The sequence below is a fragment of the Nansenia antarctica genome (assembly GCF_963989245.1).
Source record: "Nansenia antarctica genome assembly, chromosome: 16".
Lineage (NCBI taxonomy): Eukaryota > Metazoa > Chordata > Actinopteri > Argentiniformes > Microstomatidae > Nansenia > Nansenia antarctica.
The window spans coordinates 28,826,353-28,842,936 of record NC_137686.1 but is presented as its reverse complement, the minus strand read 5'-3'; the positions used below and the strand labels follow the sequence as shown (position 1 = coordinate 28,842,936).

At 46.5% G+C, this 16,584-nt stretch overlaps 2 protein-coding genes across 2 annotated transcripts in view; one reads left to right on the top strand and one right to left on the bottom strand.

Annotated features, from left to right (window-relative positions):
- The window catches only part of LOC308171664 (creatine kinase B-type-like), a gene marked incomplete at both ends in the record, with an annotated part of 38,146 nt that extends 30,494 nt beyond the window's left edge, over window positions 1-7,652 (top strand). Inside the window, 6 exons of the mRNA XM_080546536.1 lie at window positions 196-350; window positions 721-853; window positions 3,182-3,209; window positions 6,613-6,736; window positions 6,940-7,129; window positions 7,492-7,652. Of these exons, the coding sequence (XP_080402662.1) occupies window positions 196-350; window positions 721-853; window positions 3,182-3,209; window positions 6,613-6,736; window positions 6,940-7,129; window positions 7,492-7,652 (791 nt within the window). The remainder of the gene's footprint in view (window positions 1-195; window positions 351-720; window positions 854-3,181; window positions 3,210-6,612; window positions 6,737-6,939; window positions 7,130-7,491) is intronic.
- Window positions 1-16,584, bottom strand: part of dpy30 (dpy-30 histone methyltransferase complex regulatory subunit) — a 439,880-nt gene that overhangs the window by 137,544 nt on the left and 285,752 nt on the right. The gene's annotated exons all lie outside the window — the stretch shown is intronic.

Below are 16,584 nucleotides of genomic sequence, written 5' to 3'. Positions count from 1 at the left end.
GTGTCTGTCTGTGCCTGTGTCTGTGCGTGTGTGTGTGTTCTGTGTGTCTGTGTGTGTGTGTGTGTCTGTCTGTGCGTGTGTGTGTGTGTGTGTGTGTTCTGTGTGTCTGTGTGTGTGTCTGTGTGTGCGTGTGTGTGTGTTCTGTTTTGTCTGTGTGTCTGTGTGTGTGTGTGTGTGTGTGTGTGTGTCCTGCAGGGGAGCTGGCAGGGCCCGTGTCGGTGGGGTGTGTGGCGGGCGACGCCCAGTCCTACATCCTCTTCTGCGACTTCTTCGACCGCGTCATCGAGGCGTACCACGACCACGCCCTGACCCGCCCACAGGACAGCGACTTCAACCACACCAACCTGAAGGTAGAGAGAGAGAGAGAGAGAGAGGAGGAGGTAGAAAGAGGAGGAGGAGGTAGAGAGAGAGAGGAGGAGGTAGAGAGAGAGAGGAGGAGGAGGTAGAGAGAGAGAGAGAGAGGAGGAGGTAGAGAGAGAGAGGAGGTAGAGACACAGAGAGAGAGAGAGACAGAGAGAGAGACAGAGAGAGAGACAGAGAGAGAGACAGAGAGAGAGAGAGAGGAGGAGGTCGAGAGAGGAGGAAGTAGAACAGGCAAAACACATGCCTGTTGAAGGTATATCTAACAAACTGAAGTAAAAATATACTGTATATGTGTGTGTGTGTGTGTGTGTGTGTGTGTGTGTGTGTGCGTGTGTGTGTGTGTGTGTGTGTGTACAGGGCGGTGATGACTTTGACCGTGACTATGCTGTGAGATGTGAGGTGAGCGTAGCGCGGGGTGTGGAGGACTTCTGCTTCCCGACACATTGCAGTCGCGGTGAACGCAGACAGCTCCTCACGCTGGCCACCAAAGGTACTGCATGCTCCTCACGCTGGCCACCAAAGGTACTGCATGCTCCTCGACCACACATACAACTCCCAGCATGGCATACAGCGATAGAAAGCTTACTTCTACTCTGTGACTTGATTGATTGTTTTATTATTGTTATTATGTGACGGCAGCTAGTGAGGAGGTCAACCGAATGTTCAGACTTTTATTCTGAAATGTTTAAATAAATGTCAGCGTTGTTCAATGACACAATCGCTAGTCATGCCAAAATACTGCAATGCAATGTGAGTGAGTAATCCCCACTGCTACCTAGTTAACACTAGAACAGACGGTTTCTTTTTACCTACTAAAAGAGCCGCCTCGGGGGTCAAATGCTCTTTACAACGCTCAAGCTGCTACTTACACACAACGACCACTAGTTGGCTGCTTGTAAATTAGCCTGCTTCCTACACAGAAAAACTGCTAAATAGCTTCATACTTATACATCAACTTATCCTGATGTGGTTTTGAACATGTAAGGATGCCAGGTGGTAGAACGCACATATCTAGGAAGAGTCATGAAAGGAGGGTCCTGAAATGTGATCGAGTGCAAAGATATAACATGTTTCTTTACTCACAGGCTCACGGCCTCATGGCTTTACATTGTTACCTAGTTAACTAGAACACTACTTTACATTGTTACCTAGTTAACCAGAACACTACTTTACATTGTTACCTAGTTAACTACAACACTACTTTACATTGTTACCTAGTTAACTACAACACTACTTTACATTGTTACCTAGTTAACTAGAACACTACTTTACATTGTTACCTAGTTAACTACAACACTACTTTACATTGTTACCTAGTTAACTACAACACTACTTTATATTGTTACCTAGTTAACTAGAACACTACTTTACATTGTTACCTAGTTAACGAGAACACTACTTTACATTGTTACCTAGTTAACTACAACACTACTTTACATTGTTACCTAGTTAACTACAACACTACTTTACATTGTTACCTAGTTAACTACAACACTACTTTACATTGTTACCTAGTTAACTAGAACACTACTTTACATTGTTACCTAGTTAACTACAACACTACTTTACATTGTTACCTAGTTAACTACAACACTACTTTACATTGTTACCTAGTTAACTAGAACACTACTTTACATTGTTACCTAGTTAAGTAGAACACTACTTTACATTGTTACCTAGTTAACTAGAACACTACTTTACATTGTTACCTAGTTAACTACAACACTACTTTACATTGTTACCTAGTTAACTACAACACTACTTTACATTGTTACCTAGTTAACTACAACACTACTTTACATTGTTACCTAGTTAACTACAACACTACTTTAACATTGTTACCTAGTTAACTAGAACACTACTTTACATTGTTACCTAGTTAACTACAACACTACTTTACATTGTTACCTAGTTAACTACAACACTACTTTACATTGTTACCTAGTTTTTTCATTCAATTCAAACCTTTATTTAAACTCGTAAGTTACTGAGGTTGCCCTCATTTACAGCAGCAACGAGTGAACAAAAGAGAACTAACAATATAAGTCATAAACAGAATAGAAATCAAACCAAAATATAAAACAAACAAAAAACATTACTAAGAAATGTACAACATAATTTAAAAACAGTTACAAGAAGTGACACAGAGGGGAAAAACCAAGTTCTTAAAATCATTGAGTGATGGGAGAGTGACCAGTTTCAGAGAATTCTGAATAGAGTTCCAAGTGTTAGCAGCATCATAAGCGTAGGCTGTCCTACCCAGCTTAGTAGACATTTGAGGGACCGTACAAACCAACCACTCGCTGGAGCGTGTTTGATAGGAAGAAACATTCCAGTCCAACAGGGAAGTGATATAGGGGGGGGAGTTTGCCTGAAATCCCCTTAAATATAAATTGATACCAGTGATAATCTCGGCGGGCTGCGAGAGATGTCCAGCCAACCTTATCATATAAGACACAGTGGTGAGTGTTATATTTGCCTTGAGTGATGAATCTGAGTTAACTAGAACACTACTTTACATTGTTACCTAGTTAACTAGAACACTACTTTACATTGTTACCTAGTTAACTACACAACACTACTTTACATTGTTACCTAGTTAACTAGAACACTACTTTACATTGTTACCTAGTTAACTACAACACTACTTTACATTGTTACCTACAGTATATCTCAAAAGTGAGTACAAAATGAATGAATGTGAACATTGATTTTCAACAACTTTGTCTGTGTGTGTGTTCTATGCCTGTGCCTGTGTGTGTGTGTGTGTGTGTGTGTGTTCTGTGCCTGTGCCTGTGTGTGTGTGTGTGTCCTGCAGGGGAGCTGGCAGGGCCCGTGTCTGTGGGGTGTGTGGCAGGGCGACGCCCAGTCCTATGATCTTTGAAGTTCATTTACATTTTTTTCAGAAATGTTGTTCCCCCCCTTTGCACCAGCTTCCGTCACATGGTGTGTTTGAACGGCCGAGTCGTTTGGCCGTTGTTGAGCCAGACGACAGGTCGCCACAACATTTCACTGCGTCACTCACGGCCGTGTGGGGGTTCCCTCCTCCAGCCCTGCGGCAGCTGGGAGAGGACCTGCCAGGGAGGCTGTACCCCGTAGGGGAGCTGGAGCAGGGAGGAGAGCAGGGAGGAGAGCAGGGAGGAGAGGGGAGGGGGGTGACCGTGTCTCCGTCCCAGGTGAGGGTCGGGCTGGCCCGGGACTGGCCCGACGGGAGGGCTGCCTGGTGAGTCATACAGCTAGCATGTTCACGTGTCATACAGCTAGCATGTCCATGTGTCATACAGCTAGCATGTTCACGTGTCATACAGCTAGCATGTTCACATGTATACGTCAACATATATGCATACATACATACATACATATTAATAGATACATATATACATACATAACATACACACACACATACAAACATTTATACATTCATATATACATATATACATACTAAGATACACACGTACATATACTGTATACATACATTCATACATAAACACATACACACATACTAACATACGTACATACATATCAATAGATACACACATACCTGCATACTAACATACATATATACATACATACATACATACATACATACATACATACTAACATACATAGTGCGGCAGATAAGCTCATACAGTATATGGAAGGTATCGTGCATTTTATGACTAAAACATGAAACTTTCTACAGTGTTTCTATAGACTGTAAACTTCATTTTTAGACGTGGAACCACTTCAGATTTGAATGATAGAATGATCATACAATGATTCTTTTTAATAATAAAGTAAAAAATAAATAAAATAAAAACTTATTTTTCTTAGAATGATAATAATATATCATATTATACTATATAATGATCATATGGTTAGGGTTAGGGTTAGGGGTTAGGGTTAGTTTTTTTATTTTATTTTATTCACTTTATTCATTTTTTCCTTAGAATTATGATAATAATGATAATGATAATAATATATAATATTATACTATAGGATCATAGAATGATAAAAATGATAAAAACAAATGAGTGATTAAAAAAAAAAAAAAGAACATAGACATGAATGATAATAATATATCATATTATACTATAGAATGCTAGAATGATCATAGAATGATCAAAATGATCAAAAATAAAAATAAAGTGAAAAAAATGAAATAATTAGCATAGTATACTGTTCTTTTTATCATTTTTTTCACTACATTTTATTTTTCCTTAGAATGATGATATATCATATTATACACATTTTTTAAATAAAAATAAAAATAAATATTTTTTATTTTACTTTTTTTATTTTATTTCCTTAGAATGATAATAATATAGTTTTCCAACCCTGTACCAGTGGTACATGAGTCCACAACCCCCCCCCCTTCCTCTCAGGACAACTGCTTCCATGTTCTAAGAATGTTCTAATACATTGCAGTTAATGTAAGTTCTAGATTGCGTAATAGTCAAATTCTAGAATGATTTGCAGAAATATTTTACTCCTGAAAATTAGTGACATTTCTTTAGAGTCTACCTGACGCCAGAGGTCAAATCTGAAGTGGTTCCACGTCTAAAAATGAAGTTTACAGTCTATAGAAGCACACTGTGTTGTTACTGCATTATTACTACGTCATTGCAATGTTGTTACTGCATTATTGCAGTGTTAATACAATGTTATTATTACATTATTACTGTGTTATTGCAATGTTATTGCTACTTTATTACAGCTTCATTGCAATGTTATTAATACATTATTATAGTGTTATTAAATTGCATTAATACTGCGTTATTAAAATGTTATTATTACAGCATGTACTACATTATTACAGGGCTTTTGCAATGTTATTACTACATTGTTATCACCACGTTATTAAAGAGTTATTGCAATGTTATTATTACATGAATACAGCATTATTACAACGGCATTGTAATGTTATTATCACATTATTACTTTTTATTATTATAATCACACAGTAATAATGTGATAATAACATTACAATGCCGTTGTAATCAGCGTTATTGTAATGCTATTATTACATGAATACAGAATTATTACAATAGCATTGTAATGTTATTATTACATTATAATAACACAGTAATAATAACATTATAATGCTGTTGTAATATTGCTGCATTAATGTAATAGTAGCATTGCAATAATACAGTAATAATGTAGTGTTTATTATTACATTATTACCACGTTATTACTGTGTTATTATAATGTAAAAAGAACATTACAAAAATCTTGTAGTAATGTAATAACATTGCAATAATAAAGTAGCAATGTAATAATAACCTTACAACAGCGTTGTAACAGAGCAATGTTATTAATACATTATTATAATGTTTTGTAATGTTATTATTACATTATAATAACACAGTAATAACATTGTAATAATGTTATTATTACATTATTACCACATTATTACAATGTTATTACTGCATTATTACTGTGTGATTATAATGTAATAATAACATTGCAATAATGCAGCAATAATGTAATAAGAAACATTACAATAATAATACCATTACAACAACGTTGTAATAATGTAATAATAACATTACAATAACGCGCAAATAATGTAGTAATAGCATTACTACAGCGCTATTACAATGTTATTACTGCATTATTACTGTGGTATTATAATGTAATAATAACATTACAATGCTATTGTAATAATTCTGTATAAACGTTGTAATAATGTAATAATAACATTGCAATAATAAAGTAGCAATGTAATAATAACCTTACAACAGTGTTATTGTAATGCCATTATTACATTGCTACTGCATTATTGCAATGTTATTATTACATTATAATTACACAGTAATAACATTACAATAACGCAGTAATAATAACATGTTTATAACACTGTAATAATGTAATAGCACTGCAATAACACAGTAATAATGCAATGATAACATTTTAATAACCCTGTAATATGCAGTAATAGCATTGCACAGTGATAATGCAGTAATGTGTGTATGATAGTATGATCATGTAGTAATAACAATGATAATGCAGTAATAAAGCATTAATCACACTATACTAACACTGTAATAATGTATGTATGCATGTATATGTTTGTTTGTATGTATGTAAGTATGTTAGAAAGTATGTATGTTAGTGTGTATGTATGTATGTTAGTAAGTATGTATGTACGTATGCATGTGTGTATGTATGTTAGTATGTAAGTATGTTAGTATGTAAGTATGTTAGTATGTATGATAGCATGTATGTATGTAAGTATGTAAGTATGTTACCCCCCCCCCCCCCCAGGGTGAGTGAGGACGGGAGCCTGGTGGTCTGGGTGAACGTGGAGGACCACCTGAGGCTGGAGGCCCCCAGGCCCGACGCCAACCTGAACCTGGCCTTCCAGACTGTCTGTGTCAACATCCTCAAGGTGGGGGGGGGGGGCCTTCTCCAGACTGTCTGTGTCAACATCCTCAAGGTGGGGGGGCTTCCAGATGTTCCAATGTTGTGTCATTCCCTGTGTTGTCCAGCGGGGGGCGTGTAGCTGTGTAGCTGTGTAGCTGTGCATCCTGTTGTGTGAGTGAGTGAGTGAGTGAGTGAGTGAGTCATGGTGTAACTCCCTGTGTTCCCCAGCTGGAGGCGCTGTTCCGCGGGCTGAGACACCCGTTCGTGTGGAAGCGCGGGCTGGGCTGGGTGGTGGCGTCCCCGGCACAGGTGGGCACGGGGCTGCGTGCGTCCGTCCGTCTGCGGCTGCGGCTGCTCCCCCGGCACCGGCGAAGGGACGACGTGCTCAAGAGGCTGCGCCTCCGCATGGACAACACCGGTACTGCAGGAGAGAGGGGACGAGACACGTAGAGAGAGAGAGGGAGAGGGAGGGAGAGACACGAAGAGAGAGAGAGAGGGAGAGAGAGACACGTAGAGAGAGAGAGGGAGAGAGAGACACGTAGAGAGAGAGAGAGGGAGAGAGACAGGTAGAGAGAGAGAGGGAGAGAGACAGGTAGAGAGAGAGAGGGAGAGAGAGAGGTAGAGAGAGAGAGGGAGAGAGAGACACGTAGAGAGAGAGAGAGGGAGAGAGAGACACGTAGAGAGAGGTAGAGAGAGAGACAGGTAGAGGGAGAGAGAGAGAGAGACAGGTAACAGGTAACAGACATCAGTAACAGCCTCTCTCTCTCTCTCTCCTCCTAGCCTGTAGGGGGCAGTATGATGTCAGTAACAGCCAGACCATCGGGCTCAGTGAGGTGGGGCTGACCCAGCTGGTGGTGGACGGGGTCAAACTGCTCATCGCCATGGAGACGCGGCTGCGGCAGGGCGTCGCCATCGACGACCTGGTACCGGCTCAGAAGTAGAGGAAGAGGAAGAGGAAGAGGAGGAGTCATCACAGCTGACTGTCTCAGTGAAATGTTAATAAAGCAATTTAAAAAGAGTTAAAGTTTCTCTATGTCTGTCACCTGACACTCACCTGTCTGTCTGTAACCTGGGAAGTCCACGGTAGATGGTCGTCCAGTTGTGTTGTGGGTCAAAGGTCAAAGGTGAGGATTGTTTTGAGCATAAAGACTATGGCTGTGTTCGGAATGGTATACTAGCATACTCAATGAGTATATACTGCATACTGCATACTAAATTCATAATAAGTATGCCAATACCAGCCGACCATTTACACAGTATACATACTGCCTCCCAGAATGCATTTCGCCGGGAGCAGCGAATTTAAACCTCCATTTTAAACCTCCATTAGCTAAAATATGTAATTTTGGCTTTACAAGTGTTAACATGTCATTTTATGAAGTTTTAATATGTTTTCAGGCGAGAAAGTAACCACATATATTCCCAAATGTGTCCAGTTTACCAAAATAACCCGTTTATATATCTGATCTGACGATTTTTTGCGTCTTCTGTTCGCTAGCTGCGTTCGTAAATTCACCCTGGAAATATGATCAGCACTCATGGAATGCCTCTTGTCCAATCAAATTAACTGGTCCCTTTATGACGTTGCACCCAGTGTGCGCTCCGGCGCTCTCAGAGCGAATTTACGAACGCACCCTACGTTGCTTACCTTCACTCACTCGACAGAAATATCGTAACATAATTACAACACGTTGTAAAATGATTTGGGGCCAATATCTTTAGCTAGCTCAAGTAACTAGCTTACTATATTGTTGTCTTAACAGTTGGTAAAATAACATGATTAAAATAAATATATATGAGCAATAACATATCGTGGGCTGCAGCAAGCACAATACAACCAACTTGTCCGTCTGAAGCTACAATACTGGGATCATTCGTGATTGGGCTACAAACAGTCAAATACTCGGCGAACATGTGTGTAAGTAAGACACAAATAAACTTGGGTTTCATGCATTTCAAGTGGCATATTTGTAATCATGACGACGTAACCTTGTCTAAGAATGCATTTCACCATGTTAATTCCCAGTATAGTGAAAATACCACCGCTCATCCGTGATCAGACTTAGCTGGGGTGCTGCAGCTGAAGAGTATCAAATAGAGTGCAAGAAAGCAGCATCTGCACACTCAAATCTGTGCAAAAAACGATGTTTATTGCAGCTTTCGGTCCCCAGGCTATCGGACGATGTAAACAAAAGCTGTATGACAAGTTTGTATGACGCTAAACTTTCTATAACCTCAAAATCAAGTAGCCCATTCGGTGGTAACCCGCCCCATCTGGCAACCCTGGACGCAATCATGCAACCCTGGACGCGAAATGCATTTAGGGAAACAGGACCCGAGCTAGTGTCCATCGTAACTGACTTACATTTTCCCGGAAGTAATTGCTCACATACTAACTTTCTTGCATACTCAAATCTCGCATACTGTACAGTGTGAACGCACTACATACTACAAATCTACGTCATATCTAGTATGAGTAGTATGCTATTGTAACCGGCTCGGTCTGTCCCGAGTCGACTACCTGCGTTGTGTTCCGTGCTGACCGATGACAGGACGCTGATGTAAGTCACTTTAGGCACTTTTAATCTGTACAATGCACACAAAAAGAATGTTGTGTAGTGACTACATTATGGGTTCATGTTCTCCTCTTACTGTTGGTTGTGTAGTGGGAGGGAACCAGTTCTGGCACTAGGGGCAGAGGGGAGGATTATTAACGTTGCAACTTCCTGTTTAGACACAAGAGTTTTGGTGATCGATTTCCTGGTCCTGTACGGAGAGTACAAGTTGTTATTTTGATTAAACCGTTATCATTACGTTGCCTACGTCTTTCCTTTTTCCTCCGGCACTACACTGGTGACCCCCGACGTGGATTTTTGTTAACGTAATTGTGTACAAAAACCAGCGAGCGAACATTACAATCCTGCAAAATGTCCGGGCGAGGAAGACGTTCAAACCAGCGGCAGCCATCACCATCCCCTGTCAGGGTAACGCGTGGTGCGCACACTCCCACTCTCAAGCTACCACAGTTCTGGGACTCAACGCCTGCTGCATGGTTTGCTATTGTAGAGGCACATTTTAACAAAAGTGACATCGATGACGACGACGACCGGTACAACCATGCTGTGGCAATGTTGGGCAGCTCCACCGCAGCTCGAGTGGTAGGTTTTTTGTCTGCTCCCCCGACGACGAACAAATATGAGCGCCTCAAGGCCCTGCTTCTAGAGACATTTGAACTGTCCACTGCGGAGAGGGTGCGTCGCCTATTTGCCATGTCGGACTTGGGTGACGAGAGGCCTTCTGCGCGCATGGAGAGGATGCTAAACCTGCTCGGTACAGAAGACCCCATGATCCTCTTCACAGAGCTGTTCATGCGCACATTGCCAGCTCAAGTTAGGATGGCGCTGGCCAACACCGCCATCATGGAGCCCCGCGCCCTGGCCAGGGAGGCGGACCGGTTCGTCTTGGCCATGCCTCAACGGTCCCCCGACCTGCTCGCTCCCGCGGCCGCCCCGCCACCCGACCGTCGCAGGAGAGCGAAGGATGACGCCAGACCTTCTGGCCAGCAGGGTAACGCTGCGGGCCATTGTTTCTACCACGCCACTTTTGGCGCCAAGGCCAAACGGTGCCGCTCACCCTGCACCTTCGGACCGACGGGAAACGGCGGGGCCGGCACTCAGTAGTGGCCCTGAGCGCTGGCGTCACCAACAGGCTGCTCTTCATACAAGACACCGCCTCTGGTCGCAGTTTCCTTTGTGACACAGGTGCCCAGTGGAGCATCATTCCGGCAGAGAGATCGGATGTGGCGAAGGAGGAGCGTGGTCCGCAGTTGGCAGGCGCGGACGGCACACCTATCTGCTCTTATGGCACTAGGGCGGTGGACGTGTGCTTCGGAGGGCAATGCTTTTCGTGGGATTTTGTCATAGCGGCTGTCACATTTCCCCTCCTTGGTGCGGATTTTCTGTGCGCCCACAACCTGTTGGTGGACGTGGGGAACAGGCGCCTGGTCAACTCACAGACTTTCGCTTCCTTCGCCTGTACGCAGGGGGAGGCGGTCTACAGCGGGTGGTCCAATACGCTCGCCGAAAGTGACCAGTACCTTCGGCTGCTCGCCGAATTCCCCGACCTTACCAAGCCCACCTTCTCCGCGCCCACGGTGAAACACGGAGTGGAGCACCACATCGAGACCGAGGGGCCTCCCCTCCACGCCAGGGCCAGGCGCCTCAACCCGGAGAAGCTGGCCATCGCCAGGGCGGAGTTTGCGCATATGGAGCAGGTGGGCATCGTTCGGCGCTCGAGCAGCCCCTGGGCGTCTCCCCTGCACATCGTCCCTAAGTCAGACGGCGGGTGGCGCCCATGTGGGGACTACCGCCGCCTCAACGACGCGTCCAAGCCTGACCGCTACCCGGTCCCACATGTCCAGGACTTTTCAGCGAACCTGGCAGGCAAACGCTTCTTCTCCAAAGTGGACCTGGTACGGGGGTACCATCAGGTGCCGGTGCACCCCGAGGACGTCCCTAAGACGGCCGTAATCACGCCATTTGGACTCTTCGAGTTTCTGCGGATGCCGTTCGGCCTGAAGAACGCGGCGCAGACCTTCCAACGCCTCATGCACTCGGTGCTCCGGGACCTACCATTCCTCTTCGTCTACTTGGATGACATCCTCGTCGCAAGCACCACGGAGGAGGAGCACCTGTCCCACCTCCGGGCCCTTTTCACACGGCTCAGCCAACATGGGCTGATTGTCAATCCGGCGAAGTGTGAGTTCGGACGGAACACCATCGACTTTCTCGGGCACCGGGTCTCCGCAGAGGGGGTGACCCCCCTCCCCTCGAAGGTGGAAGCTGTCGCTGCTTTCCCGCGCCCCAGCACAATCAGCGAGCTCAAGGGGTTCATCGGGATGGTAACCTTCTACTATCGCTTCCTCCACCACATCGCTCACATCCTGCGGCCTCTGTACGATGCCCAGAAGGGCAAGACTCTGAAGCAGCCGGTGGACTGGACGGCGGAGCGTGTCAAAGCCTTTCAGGACACCAAGGCGGCCCTGGCCCGCGCTGCCATGTTGGCCCACCCCTCGCCCTCGGCACCCACTGCTCTCACCACGGACGCCTCTGACTTTGCTGTGGGAGCGGTGTACGAACAGTGGGTTGGGGACGCCTGGCAGCCTCTTGCATTCTTCAGCCGCCAGCTGTCTCCCAGAGAGCAAAGGTACAGCACATTCGACAGGGAGCTCCTCGGGCTGTGGCTTGCTGTCAGACACTTCCGTTTTTTACTGGAGGGCCGCGAGTTTACGGCCTACGTGGACCACAAGCCACTCACGCACGCCATGTCCAAGGTGGCGGAGCCGTGGTCCGACCGCCAACAGCGCCAGCTCGCCTACATATCCGAGTTCACCACAGACATCCAGCACGTTGCTGGGAAGTCCAACCAGGTCGCGGATTGTCTCTCCAGGGCGGTGGTTGGTGCGGTCCAACTGGGTTTGGACTACGCGCGCATGGCTGCAGACCAGGCCGCCGACCCCGCCGTCCAGGCTCTCAAGTTGTCGGACACAGGACTGCGCCTAGAAGAGGTGGTTTTCGGTGACGCAGGGGCCACGCTCCTGTGCGACGTCTCCATGGGTCGGCCACGACCGGTGGTCCCCGCCAACTGGAGGCGCCCCGCCTTCGAGGCGATACACGGCTTGTCTCACCCTGGTAGGAAACCGTCCTCACGGCTGGTGTCAGAGAAATTCGTCTGGCATGGGCTCAAGAGGGATGTGAGGGCCTGGGTAGACACGTGCATCGCCTGCCAGCGCGCCAAGGTGCATCGACACGTCAAGGCCCCCCTGGAGCAGTTCTCTGTGCCTGAGCGGAGGTTCGATCATGTAAACGTGGACCTGGTAGGGCCGCTGCCCCCCTCGCACGGATACACCTATCTCTTTACCATGGTGGACAGGACGACTCGCTGGCCGGAGGCAGTTCCGCTCTCCTCAACGACAGCCCCCGACCTGGCCCGGGCGTTCATCGCGGTGTGGGTCTCCCGCTACGGCACCCCTGCTGATCTCTCCTCTGACCGTGGCTCACAGTTTACTTCAGAGCTGTGGGCAGCGGTGGCGGAGAATCTGGGGGTCAAGCTCCACCGCACAACCGCCTATCACCCGCAGGCGAACGGGCTCTGTGAGCGTTTCCATCGATCCATGAAGGCCGCCCTTCGAGCCAGCCTCACGGACAGCAACTGGCTTGACAAGCTGCCGTGGGTCATGCTGGGGCTCAGGACAGCGCCTAAGGAGGACCTCCAGTCGTCGTCCGCTGAGCTGGTGTTTGGACAGCCGCTGCGGGTCCCCGGTGACTTCATTCCCAAGTCAACGGAGCCCTGGTCCGCCGCCGCTCAGCGCGCCTCCCTGCTGGACAGCGCCAGGACCTTCGTCCCGGTCCCGACTACGCAGCATGGTGTCCCTACTTCGAGGGTGCCCCCGGAGCTGCACTCAGCGAGGTTCGTTTTCATTCGTCATGATGGCCACAGGACTCCACTACGTCCTCCTTATGACGGGCCTTTCCGTGTCATCGAGGCCGGAGCCAAGAACTTCATGGTTGACATGGGGGGTAGGCCTGAGTGTGTGTCCGTTGATCGCCTCAAACCGGCCCACTTGGACCTTGAACTGCCCCTGGACTTGGCCCTGCCACCGCGCAGAGGCCGGCCTCCAGTCCTACCTCCCCTGCAGCGCCCTGGCCATTCCCCCCTCCGACCCCGACAACCCCCCGCAGCTCGCGAGCCCCCGGTCGTCACTGCCCCCCGTCCTTCCCTGCAGGAGGACGTGATGGCCGATGTCACACCTCCTCCCGCACCTCCTGACTTTACCTACGATCGTAGGGGCCGGGCCATACGCCCTCCTCGCCGTGAGGATTTCCAATATTGAGGTGAACACTGGGGGGGCTGGTGTAGTGACTACATTATGGGTTCATGTTCTCCTCTTACTGTTGGTTGTGTAGTGGGAGGGAACCAGTTCTGGCACTAGGGGCAGAGGGGAGGATTATTAACGTTGCAACTTCCTGTTTAGACACAAGAGTTTTGGTGATCGATTTCCTGGTCCTGTACGGAGAGTACAAGTTGTTATTTTGATTAAACCGTTATCATTACGTTGCCTACGTCTTTCCTTTTTCCTCCGGCACTACAGTTGGAATGAAACATCAAAACATGTAGGTGTCTTCTCAGCACAAAAGAAACATTTCAGCTAACTGACACGGAGAACAGTGACGAGCGCTAGCTGACACAGTGATGAGCGCTAGCATACAGAAAAATGAACCACGAGGTTAGCTAAATTAAAGTCTCTAAAACGCTCAAAACACCAATGTTTTCGATACAACATGACAGAATTGATGTGCACTCATCCTTAAATGCATGTACAACTTCTCATGTGCACTCAAATTAAAGTTACGATAGGTATGTTATAAGTTTACATTGCACTGCTGTAGACACTTACCGCTCTCCGTCTTACAGAATATAGACTGAGAGAGAAACGCGGAAAATGCAACCTATAGCCACCACTGCCCCCTAGGGGCGCAATTACACACAAATCTCCCAATACCTACCAATTACAATTAACAATACCAGATTTTGGTTAAATAAAACTTACCTAACCACAAAATATAAAATGAAAGGTTACAAAAATACTACTCATTCCTTAACCTGTTACACTAGTACGCTATTCCGAACACAGCCTCTGTGTGTGAATACTATACATTGCAGGCTAGCTTTGAGTTAGCACGCTAGCTTTGAGTTAGCACGCTAGCTTTGAGTTAGCAGGCTCACATGGCTCCTCACCAGAGAGGACGGATCTCTCTCTCACGCACGCACGCACGCACGCACGCACGCACACACACACTCACGTCAGCCGGAGAAGAAAGGACACACACACACACACACACACACACACACACACACGTCTGTTCTGGAGGAACCTTCTAGTAGCTTTAATATTGATGCCTCCACATCTCCTCCTCCTCTCCTCTCCTCTCCTCCTCTCCTCTCCTCCTCCTCTCCTCCTCCTCCTCCTCTCCTCTCCTCCTCCTCTCCTCTCCTCCTCCTCCTCCTCTCCTCCTCTCCTCTCCTCCTCCTCCTCTCCTCTCCTCTCCTCCTCCCCTCCTCCTCTCCTCCTCCTCTCCTCTCCTCCTCCTCTCCTCTCCTCCTCCTCTCCTCCTCCTCCTCTCCTCTCCTCTCCTCCTCCTCCTCTCCTCTCCTCTCCTCCTCCTCTCCTCCTCTCCTCTCCTCTCCTCCTCCTCCTCTCCTCCTCTCCTCCTCTCCTCCTCTCCTCTCCTCTCCTCTCCTCCTCCTCCTCCTCTCCTCTCCTCCTCCTCTCCTCTCCTCTCCTCTCCTCCTCTCCTCTCCTCTCCTCCTCCTCCTCTCCTCATCCTCTCCTCCTCCTCTCCTCTCCTCCTCTCCTCTCCTCCTCCTCTCCTCTCCTCTCCTCCTCCTCTCCTCCTCCTCTCCTCTCCTCCTCCTCTCCTCTCCTCTCCTCTCCTCCCTCTCTCCTCCTCCTCCTCTCCTCTCCTCTCCTCCTCCTCTCCTCTCCTCTCCTCTCCTCTCCTCTCCTCCTCCTCTCTCAGTCCACTGCTTAAATAAAGACAGTAACATAATTCAGCCCTGTGATGAAGTCCTGTCTCGTCTCCCTGTCTGGGGGCACAGCAGCGGATGGACAACACAACAGTATGGAGGGGGGGGGGGGGGAGTGTGTGTGTGGGGGGGGGGGGGGAGTGTGAGGGGGGGGGGGTGTGTGAGTGTGTTACAGGGATTTGTGATGGTGATGATAGTGATGGTGATGATAGTGATAGTGATGATAGTGATAGTGATGATAGTGATAGTGATGATAGTGATGGTGATGACTTCGGTGAAGACATGTGGTTCTGAGGTGTGAGCGTGCAGATGTTGAGAGAGGAGGAGGCGGTGTGCAGAGGGTCTCCCTCCTCCGCTGTGTGACCAGGGTCATGTGACCATCCAGGAGCACCAATGATGGACCAACAAACACAAAATGTTTATTTACAAAAAAAGTAATTTTATTGAACAGCCATGTATAGGGGTCAAGGCTACAATATGTGTTTGAATAAACATACTTAAAATAGAACCGATACAGATTCCTACACTTCTGATAAAAAGATAAAACGTAAAAGATAAAAATGCATTTTTGTACATTAAAACAGAGGGCAGAAACTGCAATGTATAAAAGGATATTCAAGTACAAAATAATAATAAAAAATTATAATAACAAACAGTAAATATCTGATACAAAGTCCTTCATTTGCTAGGCAGTTGCACGTCTGTGTGAGACGTGAGAACGTTCAGTCCCGTTTCCAACAACAATCTATTTCATTTTTCATAAACAAATCTATTTTCTCATAAACGACGTTAGCACAGACCATTATTGACATATTATAAAATGCCTTGCACATCAAAACAACACCATATCTACGCAACAGAGTATACCTTTCTTCTGTACAGTGAAAACATACCAGACAGAAGGTTGAGCATAGAAACTCACGTAACAATCCTTCTAGAACGTCAGTACTCTAGAACACCAGTACTCTAGAACAGTGGTTCTTAAACCTCTCCTGGGGGACCCCAGCCGCATCCACATGTTTGATCTGTTCCACCGCCAGCACACCTGACTCAACTGATCAAGTATAAATCATAGTTGTCCCTGAGGAGAGGTTTGAGAACCACTGCTCTAGTCAGTGCATGTTTTAGAAGCAAGAGAACAAAGCACTAAAGGTATTTTTACCTCGTCAGCACGAGCGGAGGTGAGTCTCCCACTCTGATGTGGCCGAGCTCAGGAAGGAGTGATAAGGATTGGTTGAACACTGCACATATTAACACGTGTACCAGATAACACAAAACTGTCTGTGA